Source organism: Equus quagga, chromosome 4 (genome assembly GCF_021613505.1).
Source record: "Equus quagga isolate Etosha38 chromosome 4, UCLA_HA_Equagga_1.0, whole genome shotgun sequence".
NCBI lineage: Eukaryota > Metazoa > Chordata > Mammalia > Perissodactyla > Equidae > Equus > Equus quagga.
The window spans coordinates 136,673,054-136,689,604 of NC_060270.1; the positions used below are offsets into that span (position 1 = coordinate 136,673,054).

At 45.1% G+C, this 16,551-nt stretch overlaps 1 protein-coding gene across 4 annotated transcripts in view; it reads left to right on the forward strand.

The window, feature by feature from the left end:
• The window catches only part of CDK15 (cyclin dependent kinase 15), an 85,164-nt gene that overhangs the window by 46,630 nt on the left and 21,983 nt on the right, over positions 1 to 16,551 (forward strand). For 3 of the 4 annotated variants that reach the window (XM_046659358.1, XM_046659359.1, XM_046659360.1), the window contains exon 10: positions 3,855 to 3,918. In XM_046659358.1, the coding sequence (XP_046515314.1) occupies positions 3,855 to 3,918 (64 nt within the window). Of the gene's footprint in view, positions 1 to 3,854; positions 3,919 to 6,650; positions 6,795 to 16,551 lie in introns of those variants that run through there. The other variant, XM_046659361.1, reaches the window with a different exon arrangement.

Sequence of the window (16,551 nt, forward strand, 5' to 3'; positions counted from 1 at the left end):
TCATGCTCTTAAAAGCACTCATTCTACAGTTCTTTGCATTTAACCCAGCATTTAGAAATCAAGAACAGAAAAAATGGCCTGGCTGTTTCCCAGGACCTGATGGCTCTCTAGTTATGGGTTCAGGTTTCCAGGACTGGCCTCGCTGACTGACGCTGGCTGACTCAGTGACTGAAAGAATTTGGACTTGAATCTGGACATAAAGTCCCAAACGTGAGTGATGCAGCAAAAACAAACATGTCTTAACAAATCAGTCCAATAGTTCCTGCCCAGGAGGCCATGTTCACGTCTGCCATCATCCTTATCACACTGCAATAAATCAAAGGGTCTTTATTTTGACATTTATGACAACTCGCTACAAATTTAAAACAAGTAAACATATTAGAAATAATACTGGCCTGGAGTCAGGAGACATGAGTTCTGAACCCAGCTCCAGCATCAGGTTATGAGGTAGAGCAAGTCGCATAACCAGCCTCCCTGGGTCTCCAGCGTCATCAGCTGTATTTGATTTTCTGACTCCATGAAGTTATGACTTCTCCGAACAAAGCATAAAGAGAATATTGTAGCTCCCATCATTTTAAATAACAATATTCTTCTCTGTTCATTAGATTTCCCCCGCTCCCCTGCCTCAGTTAGTTATTTCTCAAGTTTAACAACTTGCATAGCTCATTGTTAACTTTCAGTCAGCACTGATCAAAGAAATAGTTCCATTTTGCTTAGCCATGCCTTATGGGCACCGGGAGGATAGATTCCTGACATCTCATTTTTCCCGTGCAAGCAGGTAGAGCCCGCAGTTTTGTTAGCACGTCTGCAGTTCCATGCTCTGAGGACAAAGTGAGAAAGATGCCACATTCAGCAGAGGGTTGTCTTTTATGCTGCTACATCTCAAGCAGGCTAGAAATTTAAACATTACAAATAGCTCCTGAATTTGTATTTACTAAACATGGTCTACACAGATCCAAATAGGAAAACGATTTTGGGTTCTATGATATTTGGTGTAGGGATTGCTTCCTTGAAAGCAATGTGTCCATCCTAAATCTCCCAACCTCTAACCGCAACCTTCCTCTGCATTTATCCTGGGATCTCACTCAGGAGTAAAGACCTAGTGAAAAGTCCTGAATCTTTATTTTGCCATCTTTCTGAAACGCCCCTGTGTGTGTGCGTGTGTGTTCATATCTGAATAGCTGTCACTGCTTCCTGATCAGTTTTTTAGAAATTTAATTCTTTCAATAATTGTTTTAAACCAATAATCCCAGATGCAGTTCTAAAATCAGAATAAAATAAACTATGAAGACTTTAAATCCATTAATCAAAATGCCTTCAGTTTCCATTCCAACAAAGGCAGAAAACACCCCTGCAGCCCACTGTGGTTTCAAACATTGCACTCACTAGCTGCCTTTTCAGAGCCTTCACGGAGGGAGTAAAGCAACAAGTTTTGGGTTTCGGTTTCCCAGACAGTGAAGTGGAGATTTAGTAACTTTCTCAAGTGAAAATGAATTCAATAACTTACAAATAGAAACTGAGCATCAAATTTCCAAATAAAGGATATTGAATTTTTGTTTAAACTTTTAAAAATCTCAAGCTTAAAGCTTTTGGCATAATATTTAAAAAATGTTGGTATCTATTTTGTTGTCTTTAATTAAACATAGTAGAAAGTAACCAACAATTCTGGTAACTTTCACCTTAGAGAAAATATGGATGTGGTTGTTGCTACTTCCTTTATTGCTTTCTCTTCCATATCTTTGCTTTGTTTTCATTGTGCTTTGCCAGCTACCGGAAGACGTGTGGGTGCATGTGGATCACAGCCACTTGTTTACATGCACATCTGTGCAAATACATAAGATGGCAGGTTAGAAAGGAAGAATTAGCTTCCCACCCTCTGGCCCTCTCCCACAAAAGAAGAATTAGTCCAATCAGTTTTTCAAAATGGGTTCCAGGGTTCTTCATGTTCCCTCAGGCTCAGGGTCGTTGATAGGAAAAGCCTATAATCCCCTAGTAGCCTTTCAGTTTGTTCAGGGAATGGATCAAAAAAAGAAGATTTTACTGGTGGCATGATTTTTTATTATATAAGGGAAAATAGCACTTCACTGTCTTTCGTTTGAGGGCAAGCTTCACGGGTACCACCAAGTATACCTCTCAGCCAGAGTCCCAGTCAGCAAGCTGGTAGATCTTAAGATTCCAGATTATTTATTTTCATGTTAATTAAAGTCTAGAGCTTCAGTTTGGTAATCCAAAGCATTAGGGAGCTTTTGTCAAGCAATATCGTTGCTATTATAGTCCACCAGTTAAAAACCAAATACCACATTCGAAGCTGCTGGGCCACCGAGAAAACAAGCAGATAAGACGAATTTGGTAGAAGGACTAGAGTTAGGTATGGGATCATTTGTAGCCAACATTCCACTGCCTAAAGGTCAGTAATCTGAATCCTTTTTAATTTGAGCACATTGGGGAACAGCTGAATGTCCACACTGAGGCATCATTTCAGCTGTCAAATGTCTCCTGTTGAGATATATATATATATGGTCATCTGATGTAAGGCAAAGGGACAGTCACTCCTGTCTCTTTATGTCCCGAACTCCCAACATAGCATCCTAATGTATAGTGATCATGCAATAGATATTTAGTGATGAGAATATGACTTTAAGCAAGGCTGTATGATCTCAGAATAACAAGTGAGTTAGTGAAGACACAGGCTGAGGACCTGTATTAGAGTTCTCCAGAGAAACAGAGTCAAAATTATAGAGGCCAGCCCGGTGGCACAGTGGTTAAATTCCCACATTCTGCTTCTCAGCGGCCTGGGGTTCGCCGGTTCGGATCCCAGGTGTGGACATGGCACCAGTTGGCAAAAGCCATGCTGTGGTAGGCATCCCACGTATAAAGCAGAGGAAGATGAGCATGGATGTTGGCTCAGGGCCAATCTTCCTTAGCAAAAAAAGAGGAGGACTTGCGGTAGTTAGCTCAGGGCTAATCTTCCTCAAAAAAAAGTATATATAGAGTTATACAATCATGTATCGCTTAGCGACAGGGGTATGCTCTGAGAAATGTGCCATTAGGCAATTTTGTCATTGTGTGAATATCATAGAGTGCACTTACACAAACCTAGATGGTATAGCCTACTACACACCTAGGCTATATGGTACTAATCTTATGGGACCCCTGTTGTATATGGAGTCTGTTGTTGACCAAAAGGCTGTTATGTGGCTCATGACTGTAGAAGATGAGATTTATAGGGGAATTGGCTCCTGTGATTATGGAAGTTGAGATATGCCATCTGCAAGCTGGAGAACCAGGAAAGCCAGTGGTATAATTCAGTCTGAGGCCGAAGGCCTGAGAACCAAGGGGCCCGCTGGTGTAAGTCCCAGAGTTTGAAGGCCTGAGGACTAGGAGCTCTGAGAGCAAGAGCAGATAGAAGTCCCAGCTCAAGAAAAGAGAGAGAATTTGCCTTCCTCCACCTTTTTGTTCTATTTGGGCCCTCCGTGGATTGGACGATGCCCGCCCACATTGGTGAGGGCAGGTCTCTTTACTCAGTCTACTGATTCAAATGCTAGTCACTTCCAAAACACTCTCACAGACACACCCAGAAATAATGTTTCACCAGCTACCTGGGCATCCCTTAGCCCAGTCAGGTTGTCTTATAAAGTTAACCATCTCAGGAACATAAGAATATACGACGGTTTTGCCCACGAAACTACAAATGTTGGAACTAAAGTTTCTTTCTTGTATACATCAGCTGGTGTAACATGACATGCGTCTACTTCTTCCTTCTTCCTCCCTGCTCTGTCCTTCATGTCTCCGTACCTGTTCCGTCTACCTTGTCTCCGCCTCATCTTTCTTTGTCTTTCTTTATCTTTATATAGGTGTTGGGAGTCCCTACGGAGGATACCTGGCCTGGAGTTTCTCAGCTACCTAACTACAATCCAGGTAATACTGATTTGAGCTTCTGAATGCTCTGAGAATTAGCAATGTGAGAGCATTGGCCACACGAACAGCATGTCCATCTTTTATTGTTAACAGCAAAGATAGGTCTAGACAAATTTTTAGATTCACATATTCTCCGACTAATGCTTTTACAGGGAGGACACGGAAATAGTAGTTGAAGTTAGATTCAACTCTGTAAAACACAAGTAGTAAGCTGAATAAGAATTTGAAATGACTATTGCTGTGGATTCCACATGCATTTCCAAATACCCAATGGCTGAAAAGAACATCTCAAAAGATGGCCTCATTTTTTTTTTTTTTTAAAGATTTAGGGACCGGCCCGGTGGTACAGCAGTTAAGTTCGCACCTTCCACTTCTCGGAGACCCAGGGTTCACTAGTTCGGATCCCGGGTGTGGATGTGGCACCACTTGGCACACCATGCTGTGGTGGGCATCCCACATATAAAGTAGAGGAAGATGGGCATGGATGTTAGCTCAGGGCCAGGCTTCCTCAGCAAAAAAGAGGAGGACTGACAGTAGTTAGCTCAGGGCTAATCTTCCTCAAAAAAAAAGAAAAAGAAAGTAAAGATTTAATTTTTCCTTTCTCTCCCCAAGAGCCCCGGTACATAGTTGTGTATTTTTAGTTGTGGGTCCCTCCAGTTGTGGCATGTGGGACGCTGCCCCAGCATGGCCTGACAAGCAGTGCCATGTCCACACCCAGGATCCAAACTGGCGAAACTCTGGGCCTCCGCAGCGGAGCACGCGAACCCAACCACCCGGGCACAGGGCCGGCCCCAAAAGATGGCCTCATTTTTGAGCCCCATGACCATCATTAGGTTTACTTACTAGGTTATTGTACCTTTATTGTGTATAAAGTATTAAAAAAAAGCTAATACAGCAGGGGGGCAGTAGAGGCTCACTGGGCCTAGGACAGGCCAGGGAAGATGGCCCTAGACTATGCGAGACTTCACCTGTTGTCGCTACACCTAGCACTCGGTCATTTCCTCTCACACGTTTGGTCCTCCAACACTGGCTCCTGAGGGTAGATTTGGAAGTGTTGGAAGTGTTGCTCATGGGAGGAGGTCTTTGAGAAATGGCCCCAAGGCCATGCCAGAGGAGTCAGACTACCCAGTAGTCACTTCAAGGATGTTGAGACAGAAAGGAAGAGACAAGCAATGAGCTACAGGATGAAGGACCATATCAGAGGTTAAGAAGCAAGGAACGGCCATACCAAAGCTGGACTCTGCTGGCAGGATTAAAGAGGAGGTGGATATGCCCAGATAAGGACAAGATTAGGGTGAATGTGGCCCAAGTCAGATTTTTTAGTCTTGATATTCTTACATTGTTCCATTATTAAAAATGGATTTTCCCCAAATTTTTTTAATTACTAACTTTGGTATGAGATTATCGTGGAAGAGTCTCATGAGAGCAAGAAATTGGAGGGAGATTAAAAAGGTGATTAAAGAGGAAAACAAAAGACACAGGAGGCTGGGGTTGTTTTTTTTTTTCTTCTTTTTCCAGCATTTAATACTTTTGCTCAAAGAGCTGCACATAGGGATCATGCATCTTGACCTGACCAGGATTATAGAAACCCTACAGTAAGCTAAAGACTAACTGTAAGGTCATTTCAGCTGCTTTGTGAATGACCCTATGCATTGCTAAATGGCCTTAGGGTCATTTACAAATAGTCTACCATTTCTAACTATCTTGCTCGAGTTTAGCACCTGAGAAAAATGCCACTCCCTGGCCACAGGCTTGGAATAGTGCCTTTTCTCTTTGGTCTGAGATAGAGAGAAAAAAGAGCAGGCTTCTTTCAGAGGCCATGATCCAGTGTGCAACGGGTCCTGTCTCCAGTTGCTACAGTTTCTAGGAGAACCTGGGTCTCACCTTTTCCTCCCCTGCCTGTACCTCTCCCTACCCACTCTCCTCTCTGTGTGAAAATGGGACCCCTCAGCTTCCTAACATGGATGCAAGCAGAAGTTGAGGGTCACAGATGGGTGTAGAAAACAGTTTGGATGATGTCAATACAAAGCTGCCATGGTGAGCATACGCTGTTCCCTCAAACTTCAAACATGTGGGTTTCAGGTTGATTCAGGCAATAAACAGTGATCCTTAATACAGAATGCCTTGGTGAGCAGAATGATGATAGAAACTCGTCCAGAATGCTTCCCTGCAGATTCTATACTAAATAAGATAACTGGATTCCAATAAAACAGTGTGGAATATATTGCATTTTTCATTTTGCTGTCGTTTCAAAGTAATGTGCAATTGTTTTTTATGAAGAGAATTCTCCAGCCCCAACATCAATAGGGTTCATACTTTGCATCGTTTTTCTAGTAAGAATTCAGTTTAACTCATATAAGTCGAAAACTTTTGAGCACCTGCCATCTGCCAGGCACTGTGTTAAGTGCTAGGTCTGCACAGACGGATGTGGTACGTTCTTGGGTCTCCAAGAGCTTGGGTTTGTGTTCATTCACCCATGCTCTTCACCAGCTCTCCCTATTAGGGAGGCGCTCATTTGTGAGCGCTGCTTCCACAGGCTTGGCAGTATCTAGCTGTGGGCCAGGCTAAGTTTTTGGAAGGAAGGGAGTTATGACCTTGGCCACAGCCAAGATGTCTAACCCCATATTTGTAAATCTTAAAACTCTAGCGTATCTTAGGCATGGGGTCAGTGTCATTGAGAACTCAATCATAAGGACTATATTTTAAAAGGGTCATCCACATCTGTGTTCCAGGAACATCCCCTTATGTGAATCAAGAAGTCCCTTTGAGCCACGCCTCACCCACCCCATCCCTGAGCTGTTGCTGCTGCTTCCATGCACTTGAACTCCAGTGATTAAGGGAACAGAAGAGGGGATGGGAGACAGAAAAATGTCACAGAGGAGAACTGTTAGCACCATTCTGGATGAGATGTCCCTTCCTTTCTTTTTCATTCTAAGTAGTGGTAAGAGCCCCCAAACCTCGAATTCAGTGGTACAATTTTGAGGGAGCCAGAAAGCTCAGAACTTGAGGAAAGCATCCAGGGTCCATCTATGCCCCCTTTGCCCTTTCCAGCCCTTGTCTGGACTATGTCTAGGAGGACAACACAGTTTCTGCTTGTACAAGTTTAAGAAAACACCTCATGCTGACCCAGCTGGACGGGTTTCTCTGACCAGTTGTCTTCTTGGGGTGCTGATGAGCGGCGTTGTAGGTTTTCCAGCCATCAATTCAGACTCTTGTGCTGATTAAATACGGGCAAGAAAAGAGAGGTATGTAATCCTAGACGCAGGTCTGTCTCCCTTCTTTCCTCCCTCTCCTCCCTCCTTCCTTCCCTCCTTCTCTCCCACCCCTCCATTTTAGGCAAGCTGGCTGAGAACTCTGTGTCCTCCACTTCAAAGGGCCAGTTGTCTTATTTTGATGTGGGCAGATTGAGAAGGAGGCTTTGAAAAGGAGGCTTTTTTTGTTTAATCTTTCCTCCTGGGATGGCTTTCAGAGCAATATATCCAAGTGTCAGTGAGGGGGTTCTGACGAGCCCGGATTCCCAGACTCGCAGCGGGATCATTCTCTAACAGAAATATAAAAGTGAAATATTAAAAACCCTGGAACGTGAACTCCATCTGCGGAGTAGCCAGTGTCTTGCCTGCTTGGGAAAAAAAGGTCTTGAAAAAAGAGGGAGGAGAAAAAAAGAGCTTTGAGTAAGAGGTTTACAGGTTTAGTAGAGCATAGTAACATCCCCTCAAAGAAGTGGGTGTTACTCTGTGACCCCCCAAAACACTCCTCCTTTGACTTAGCCGCCAGAACACTCACCCTCCCCCGGCAACACACCGCTTTTCACATGCTAACTGAGGCGTCTGTGATTGGCTGGACAATACCCCGGTCACACTTGCTAAAGGCCTGCCATCCTTCACACAATCAGCCAAGACACATTAATCAAACTGGCGGGAACTGGGGCCGCGCTGGCCGCCTGCAGTGGGGGAGGGGGAGGTTTGGGCGATGCATACCAAGAGTCCACAGGAAGCAGTAATAAAGAAGCGCAGGCTGGAGGGGGGTCTACTCTCGGAAAGTCCAAAGAGGTTAAAGCCCCGACTGATGCCATGTCTGGGATGCACTGGGTCTGCGGAACAGAGGAGCCCAGAAGCTTCAAGCAAACTGGATATTGGTCTTGGCTGAAATCCGCTAATACCAGACGGCAGTGTGACTTTAAAGGGTGGCCCCCTGCAGACATTTTTACAAAGTTCCCTTGGCCCTCTTGGCTTCCACTCCGGCCCCCAAGAAAATGCAGGCAGGAGTCCCTCCCTTTTGAGCCTCAAGCACTTTCGGTCCAACTGGAACCAATAGGAATAAAGCACATATAAGAAGTAGAGAACCACCTAGAATCAACTAAGAGAAAGCATCAACTAGCACAGTGTTGGCCCTAAACTAAGTATTTGGAGGACATTAAAAATAGTTAATTTCAGGCCAGCCCTTTCGCCGAGTGTTTAAGTTCACGCGCTCCGTGTCGGCCGCCCAGGGTTTCGCTGTTTCAGATCCTGGGTGTGGACCCAGCACCGCTGAGGCGGCGTCCCACATAGCACAACCAGAAGGACCTACAACTAGAATATACAACTGTGTACTGGGGGGCTTTGGGGAGAAGAAGAAAAAAAAAAAAGTTAATTTTGAGAGAAAAAATGTTAGCGTTTATGCTTTCAATGGTGACATTCATTTCAATACCCTGACTTTTCCTTTCCAAATTCCCTTTAAGTCGATTTTGCAGTGGCAATATAGAGCTAATAAGATCATACCTTAGAGACCAGTTTGCTACAGAATCACATAAGGCTTTTAAGAGAATCAACTAAATATTTAGACATTTCTCAGCTGAAGTAAACGGAGCCCTTCCTCCTCTGGAGCTTGTCCAGTCACCATCTCAGTAGACGCAAAGATCCTGTGATAAAGAAAAACTTTTTTTTCTGCCCACATGATTGCAGCCCAGTTGTGGTTTTTAATGTGTCATTGATTGTTTCATCCAGCTCCTTTCGCTCCGCTGAAAGAGTCTGTCATGGCACTGTTTGCTTCCTTAAACACGGTTTTTGAAAGCGCTCATGCTGTGTGAGCTCAAATCCCAGCATTAATGTACCGCTGGGTTCATTTCACCACACTCGAGAGCACTGAGCTTAAATCCCTCTCGATTCCGTTGGAGACACCAGAAGACTTTGTCCTTCTCCACTAATGGTTCCAAGTTTACATCTAGATACTGGGGGTCAAGGACAGGAGAGGATTTAGAAATAACAGTGCATGACATTAGTCAATGCATTTGCCAAATTGGCAATTAGTTCCTGATGTGCGTGCAAAGCATTTTATTCCTGTCTCTTTGATGCTTGTTCCCATCGAGAGGGGAATAGAGTCCACAGAGGCCTTCAAACTTTTAAAGAAATATCTGCTGAAAATCATGCCTGATTTGTGACATGAGCTCAGCGGCAGGGAAGCATCCGGGATTATCCTGGTTCTTTCGGCTCCAGGAAAGAACACTGCACATGGAAAGATTTTCCACTGGAGGAACTTGGTGGAAATCAAAAGGCAGGAAAGCGGTACTAAAAGCCCTGCGGGGACCCAGATTCAGATGTACGATAAACGACAGGCAATATGGATCCTGCTGACTCCTAGTTGTTTTCAGGGCGCCTCACCTGCTTTTCCAACTTTTGACCACCAGGTGGAAGCAAGAAATAACTGGGACGGAATACCGACATCAGACGGCGTTGCAGCATAGCAATCTAGCCTGACTCTTGGAATGTTTCGTTTTGACTTGAAATCCAGTGTGAGGGCTTCCCTTCATCTGACACCACTACAGGACAGAGGAGGATTAAAATCTAAAAGGATTTTTGTCCAGACTGGGATGATAAAGAGCTGCCAGGCTTCGGTCTGTGTGTTTGCTCTGAATGCAACGCAGGATCTCCATCAGCATCTGCTCAGTAGCACGAGCTATCAGCCGAGGGAGGCATACAGCGAGCTGAACTAAGGGGAAAGATACTTTTACTTATGGGCATCGACGGCTCACGGAACGGCGTCCAAGCTCTGCCTTGTACTCTCTGAGGCACTTGAGGAAATTACTTATTTCCCAGTTCCCTAATCTGCAAAATGGGAGCAATCCTACCACTTAAAAGTGTTCCCTATGTGCCAGGCACAGGACACACGTAGTTGCTAATCTTGACTGCTGCCTGCTGGGGTCCACGCCGGTCAGAGTAGCGTGATTTTACACAGGAGGAGACAGAAGCTTTCTCCCGAGTCCATACAGAGCATCTCCCAGATTGGAGATGGTCAATCCACAGCCAAACCTTGTTCTCCTTCCATTTACCATGTTGTGTCCCTCTATCTCATTTTGCAGGGTGGTTCTGAAAAGTAAATGAAATTATTGAACCGCCTCCGCCGTGATACCTACCTTTTCTTGAGACACAGTTGACATACAAGACTGTATTACTTTTAGGTGTACAGCATAACGATTTGATGCATGTATATATTGCAAAATAGTCACCACAATAAGGTTAGCTAACATGCATCGCCACACATGGTGGCTGACTTTCACTAGGTCCTCAACGGAAGTTAGCTCCCGTTCGGTTTCTTACACAGCGTGGAGGTTCTCTCAGCTGCTCAGTGCCTCGCCAGGGGTCAGACTCAGGGACAGGTGTGTGAGAACTGATGCTGTGCCTATTTCTTTATGTCGAGCTCCCTCAGAATCCTCAGTGTCCTTCTGGATGTCAGGCACGTCTCCTGGCACCAGAACTGACTCTTGTTTTTCCTTGCTTGGGCCTAAACATCGCCTGAATTCGCACACCCTCAGAGCCCATCTGCAGTTTTCAGGTCTGAGCCAGTCTGAGCGCCCATTGAGGCTGTCCCTCTGGTGGGGGCTCTATTGTGCTCCCCCCCTGAACTGCCCCCAGGTGCCTGCCCACTCTGTGGCCACAGGGCTCTTCTCTGGGAGAGCCCCTGTTGTCTGCATGCTGCATAAGAGTACCCAGCCAGGCTCCTCAGTCCCAGATAGCATCAGCATTGTCATTGTTGATGTCGCCCAAAAAGTGGTATAGTGGGAAGAGTGCTGAGGTTTTCCACAAAGCAAACCTGGCCACTTCTAGTGTTTCTGGTATTTTGCACAGGCCCCCTACTGGCACACGATGGTCAATAAATATGTGTTGAATGAAATCGATGACTAGGAGTCAGAAAACCTGTGTTCTAGTCCAATTGCCCTCTCTACGACACGAATAATCCTTGTTCTGCCTGCTTTGCCAAGAAAGCACATGTGCGTCATTATTCCCCTTATTCGTGGATAATAGTAAGTGCTGTTTATTGCACACTAACTCTGCATTAGGCACTTTACACACATTATTCTACTTTGATGCATAACGGCCCCATCAGATAGGGCCATGTTATCATCTCTACTTTATAGGGGAGGCAGCTGAGGCTTCGGGAGGCATGTGTCTTGTCCAGGGTCACCTAGCCAGGAGGGGGCATGGCCCAGAATATCCAGACTCGTTGGGCTCCAAGGTGATGTTCATAGCAGTATTCCACGTTACCTTCCAACTATCAAAGGGCAAATAGAAAGATTTGGTAATAAAACAATGACCCAGACGGGGGACCAGCTAAGAACACTTTTGCGAGTCAGTTTCCAAATGATTGTGTCCTTATACCCAGTCTTGCTTTTACAATCATGAGCTTGGTGACATGTTTCTGGAATCGAATGCAAGTGGAGTCCCCACCCCGGGACGCCAGCAGCCCTCCCTTGCTCCAGCTAATGAAGCCACCGGCATTCACCGAATCTCTGAACCACGATTGGGCTCATTAGGCTGCACTTCTGGAGCGCTGCCTAGGCTCCTGGGGAGTTACTATTAACGTCTTTATTAACCCATCCCCCAAATCGGTCAGTGAAATTCGCTTAGATACACAGCCCACTTTGATCTTCATTGAGTTTCTTCTAGTTTCTACATTTACTTTTAGTTTTCTCATCTTTAATTTATTTGATGGCAATTGTTAGGTTTTATTGGGGGGACTAGATGGTCTTAAAGTAGTTAAGATTAGGAAAAATTGCAAATGAGTGAAAGCAGGTAAAAAAAATTTTTTTCTTCAAGTAAAACCCTGCTAAGTTCCTTCCTGATTCATGAAAAGGAGCCTTAAGTTTCCAAATATCATGAAACTGACTCAAACCAGGGTCTCATTCCCCATCATCATGGCGGGTGCCCTGTGCCGTCATTCTGCGAGGCGGAGAGCAGGATATACAAGAGATCTCGAGTTACTTTTATATTTTAAGAACAAGGTTTAGTAAATCGATTTCATTTTTATTTTTCACCCAAGCATCAATTTTTCATTCATTCAACAAGTATTTATCAACTGCTAGGTGTTGGGACTGGGAGATTCAAAAATAAATGAAGACATTGATGCCTGCCTTCAAGAAATACAGTCTAAAGGGGAAAACAAAAGACAACACGGAGAAAGTATTATTATAACAGCGTCCCCTGGAGGCCTCTACGGACACTAGGAGAAAGGTGCCCTGGGCTTGTCTGGGGAATTTAGGGACTGAGAGAAAGAGACATAAGCTGAGTCTCAAGGATGACTAAGTGGGCTTTCTCCAGGTGAGCGAGAGGGGAAGGACATTCCACACGAAGGCACCTGACACAGAGGAATAGGAAAGCAGGCATGTTTGGTAATATACCAAGCAGGTGAACTGCTCAGGCAAGCTAGGATGTTGGCTTTGTGGTGGGACATTGCTGGAGGTTAACCTGGAATGGTAAACGGGGACCAGATCGCTTTGTAATCATCCTAAGGATTTGGACTTGACTAGTAAATTAGAAGACAAATAGGAAGTCTCAACTAGAGCAGTGGCGATGGATAAGGAATGAAGAAGGGGACAAATCTAAAAAACATCTAGGAGGTAGAGGCAAGGAGAGGTTGAGAGGGATTATATTGAGTTGTGAAGCAGACACATCTCCTGTGGGAGAGAGAATGACAGCACCATTCACTGGCACAGGAAATAAAAGGAGGAAGGAATAGATTTGTGGGGAACGTTTGAACATTTTGAAAGTAGGGTATCTGTGGAACCACCAAACAGAGATATCTAAAAAGCAATTAGAAATACAAGCCTGTGATTACAAGGATCCAATCTAGAAATACGAAGTCGGAAGTCGCCTGCTTAAAGTAGTCCTTAAAGCCCTGGGTGTGAATTCAATTGCCCAAGGGAGAGTACATAGAGAAAGAAGACTGATGGAACCCTGGGGCGCCAGTACTGAAGGATGGAGGGGGGAAGCTGAGAAGAAACAGCCAGAGGGGCTGGAGAAGACCAGGAAATGATGAATGATGATGATGATGATACTATCATATGGCCATTAGCTCCTTGGGGGGAAGGCCAAGTACCATGTCTGTGTATTCCCAGTGCTGAGCACACTGCCTACAAGTGGTGGCCCTTAACCATTTGTAGGGACTACAGGGGAGTGGTAAATGTTGACAAATGATGCATCATTATATCCATAAACACCAAGGGCATGATCAAGCTATAGCTCAAACATCATTTGTAGGGGTGGAGACGTTAAACATGGTACTACTCTCAGGAGAGTAGAGACTCCTGACTCTGCCCATTCCCTCCATCCTCTCCACCCACCCACCAGGAGCAAGGCCTGGCCTCCCCTTCCTCTACAGAGACCATTACCTTAGGAACAGGCTTCAGGAGATGGGATGTTTTCTTGGAATCCACAGATAGTTCTGATGCAGGGTTAGAAAAGTGATAAGCCACAAATGTGAGTTGGAGTGCCAGGCTTAACTGCCAAGGAGCACCCTCGGTGACAACACTGGCTTTTGGTGTCCTGGTGACACCCAAACAGGAATCTAAAGCCTGTTAATGGAGACACCAAAAGAGCAGAGCTGATTGAGACTCCTTGAGCCCAAGACTAAGGAAGCTTCTAAGCAGCTCACCGAGGAAGAGGGAAGCAAGCTGCTGTGAGGGCTGAGTGTGCGGATTTGGGGTGGGGGTGAGGCCGAGGTAGGAGATGAGGATTTTTGCAGTGCAGTTTTAAAGCGACTGCTTGAGATAGTGAAATAGGGCTAACAACATTATCAACTATTTAAATATATGGTATCTCAAGAATGCATTGTATTCGGGAAATTCCAGAGGCGTAGTTCAGTGGACAACACCGTAAGATAACCTTAGGGTGATTGTGACAAGACTATAGGAACTAGGAAATGTCTTACCTTGAGCTGAGACTCAGAATGGTCCTGGTGATGTTTCATCAATCAACTACCACGTCTCTATTGACGGAGGCTACAGTGCTGGAACCAGTTGTGACATGAGCTTCTTAAACATTTATGAAAAATGTATCATTTCACTATGATAGCACCAGTTCTGCCCTCATTTTAATTTCACTCCATTTAAAATGTTTAGTTTTTAAGTTTCCTTTTACAACTTATTTTGCTTTTCCTACCTTGAATTCTGTTTGAGCTCAAATGAGAACTCTTTTAAAGAGAACTGCAGAAGGAGAAGATGGAGAAAAATCTGGTCTAATAATTTACCATCGTCTTTGGAAGGAGAAGGGAAATAAGCTACCTACAGACCTGTTATCTTTAGAGACTATTGAAGCAGAGAAACAGACCACTCTTGCGATGGCGCTGTGTACAATGCCCATCTGTTTGTGGATCATTCCCTCATTGATCGTTTGCAGCTTATCTGCTGGGAGAAATCAATGGGAGAGGCAAGGTCATCCAGCATCAGGTTATCGGCACACAGGTGGGAGGGAAGGCCACAAATAGGAACCGGGCTTTGGCTCTGCTTCATAATAGCGACCTGACTGGCCCTGGACACATCAATTCCTCTACCTCGGCTCATGGAGCTGCAAAATAGATGTGGGAAGAGAGTCAGGCACAGTCTATGCAAGACGTGGAACCTCAAGTTCAATATTGCTACACTGCTTCCTGGGGCAACTCTCACAGGTCGCTCTTCCCTGGTAAAATTTATGAGAACTCATTTTTCCCTTGTCATGCTTCCTCTTTCACATCCTTGTGATGTGTGATATATCAAGTGTGTGGCAGACACTATGTTCTGCGGTTTGTGTAGACAGATTAATTGACTTCTCACAACAGGCTCACTTGAGGAAGCGAGCCTCAGCGAAGTGTGTGGGAGTCGCTGGCGAGAGGTCAACCCAGCCCTCCTTGCTAGCCCAGCATCCTCTGCCTCACGAAGTGCCACACTAGAAACATTTGGAGACCATGAAAGATAATAGTAACCACACAACATGGACCAATGCTGGGTCCTCCCCAGGCTGGTCAGTCAGACTTTCTGGGGGTGGAGGCTGGGCTTCCTTGCGTTTCCAAACTCTCCCAGGTGATGCTCATATGCAGCTGGGCTGGAGAACCACTCTGTTAGACCATGCTACCGCTCCAAATGAGAGGCAGAACCAAGCAGAACAAAAAAGAAAAAAGAATGAGGCTAACATTTATTGAGCCCCTAAATGCCGAGTACTTAATCTTTTCTAATCCTCCCAAGCAACTGGAAAAATATCCCCATTTTACACATTTGGAACCTTCTGAGTTACTTAACCAGAGAGGTTAAGTAAGTTCCCCAGAGTCCCAGAGCTCAGAAGGGGTAGAAAGGAGATTTGAGCCCTGACTTGTGCTCACATCACTGCACCACACAGCTAAGAAACCCACCTCTGGCCCACAACAAGGACTCAAAAGAGATCCGGCCAGGCTTGTAAGAACTCGAGCCGGAACAAGTTAGAATTTCAGTAGAATGAAGCAACAAGGATAGAGGGTTTCCAAGGAGAAGAATAAGGCAGAAATATCTGAAAGGAGAGAGGAAAGGAAGAAACCTGGTGCATCGGACAAGGAAGGAGCCGGAAAGAAGAGGCAGAGGGTGAGGAAATACTTGTATTACACTTACTCTCCTAATTCTCACAACCGTCCTGTACGGTAGGAATTACAATTATCCCTGTTCTGCAGATGTGGAAACTGAGGCCAGTGAGGATAAGCAACGCCCCCGGGTGACACAACTGGTAAGTGGCGTAGGATTCAAACTCTGGGTCCAGGGTCCTAACCACACATGGCTTACATTGCCTGTCACTTCTCAAAGGCAGAGAAAGAAGAAGGAGAAGCAAACAGGATTCATTTTATCCAATGCTCCGAGGCAGGCACTGTACACTCATCATCTCAATGAATCAGTGAATCACTTCGTCCTTGAGAGGCGAATGCGACCTCCAACTTGAGTGAAGGAAACCGGCTGGCCGAGGTTTAAATATCTTGCTTAAGGTCTCAGCGAATCTGAGGCAGCAGTTTCAGACCCTGGGTTCAGCGTTCAAACTTTAATTCAGCTCATTCCAAAGCCGCGTTCCACAAGGACAACCCTCAAGTGAGAAATAGTGTTAAAATACTAACGGCCAAAAAAAACACAGAGTGTGGGACTCTAAGAAGGGAAAAACCGCATGGGAGAGGATTGAAGTGGATGCGTTATGTTGATTGGAAATTGGGATATGACTGAATGAGGAAGAATTTTAATTTTGCTGGGCCAGGGAAGAACTGAAAACAGGCAGCAGAAAGCGGACTGGAAGTAAACATACTAAGCGGATGCCAGATCCTCTCATCTTTCCTGGGTTTTTGAGTTTAGGCACAGCCATGCGAACAGAGAGTAGATGACCCGTGTATCCGAACGCTTCC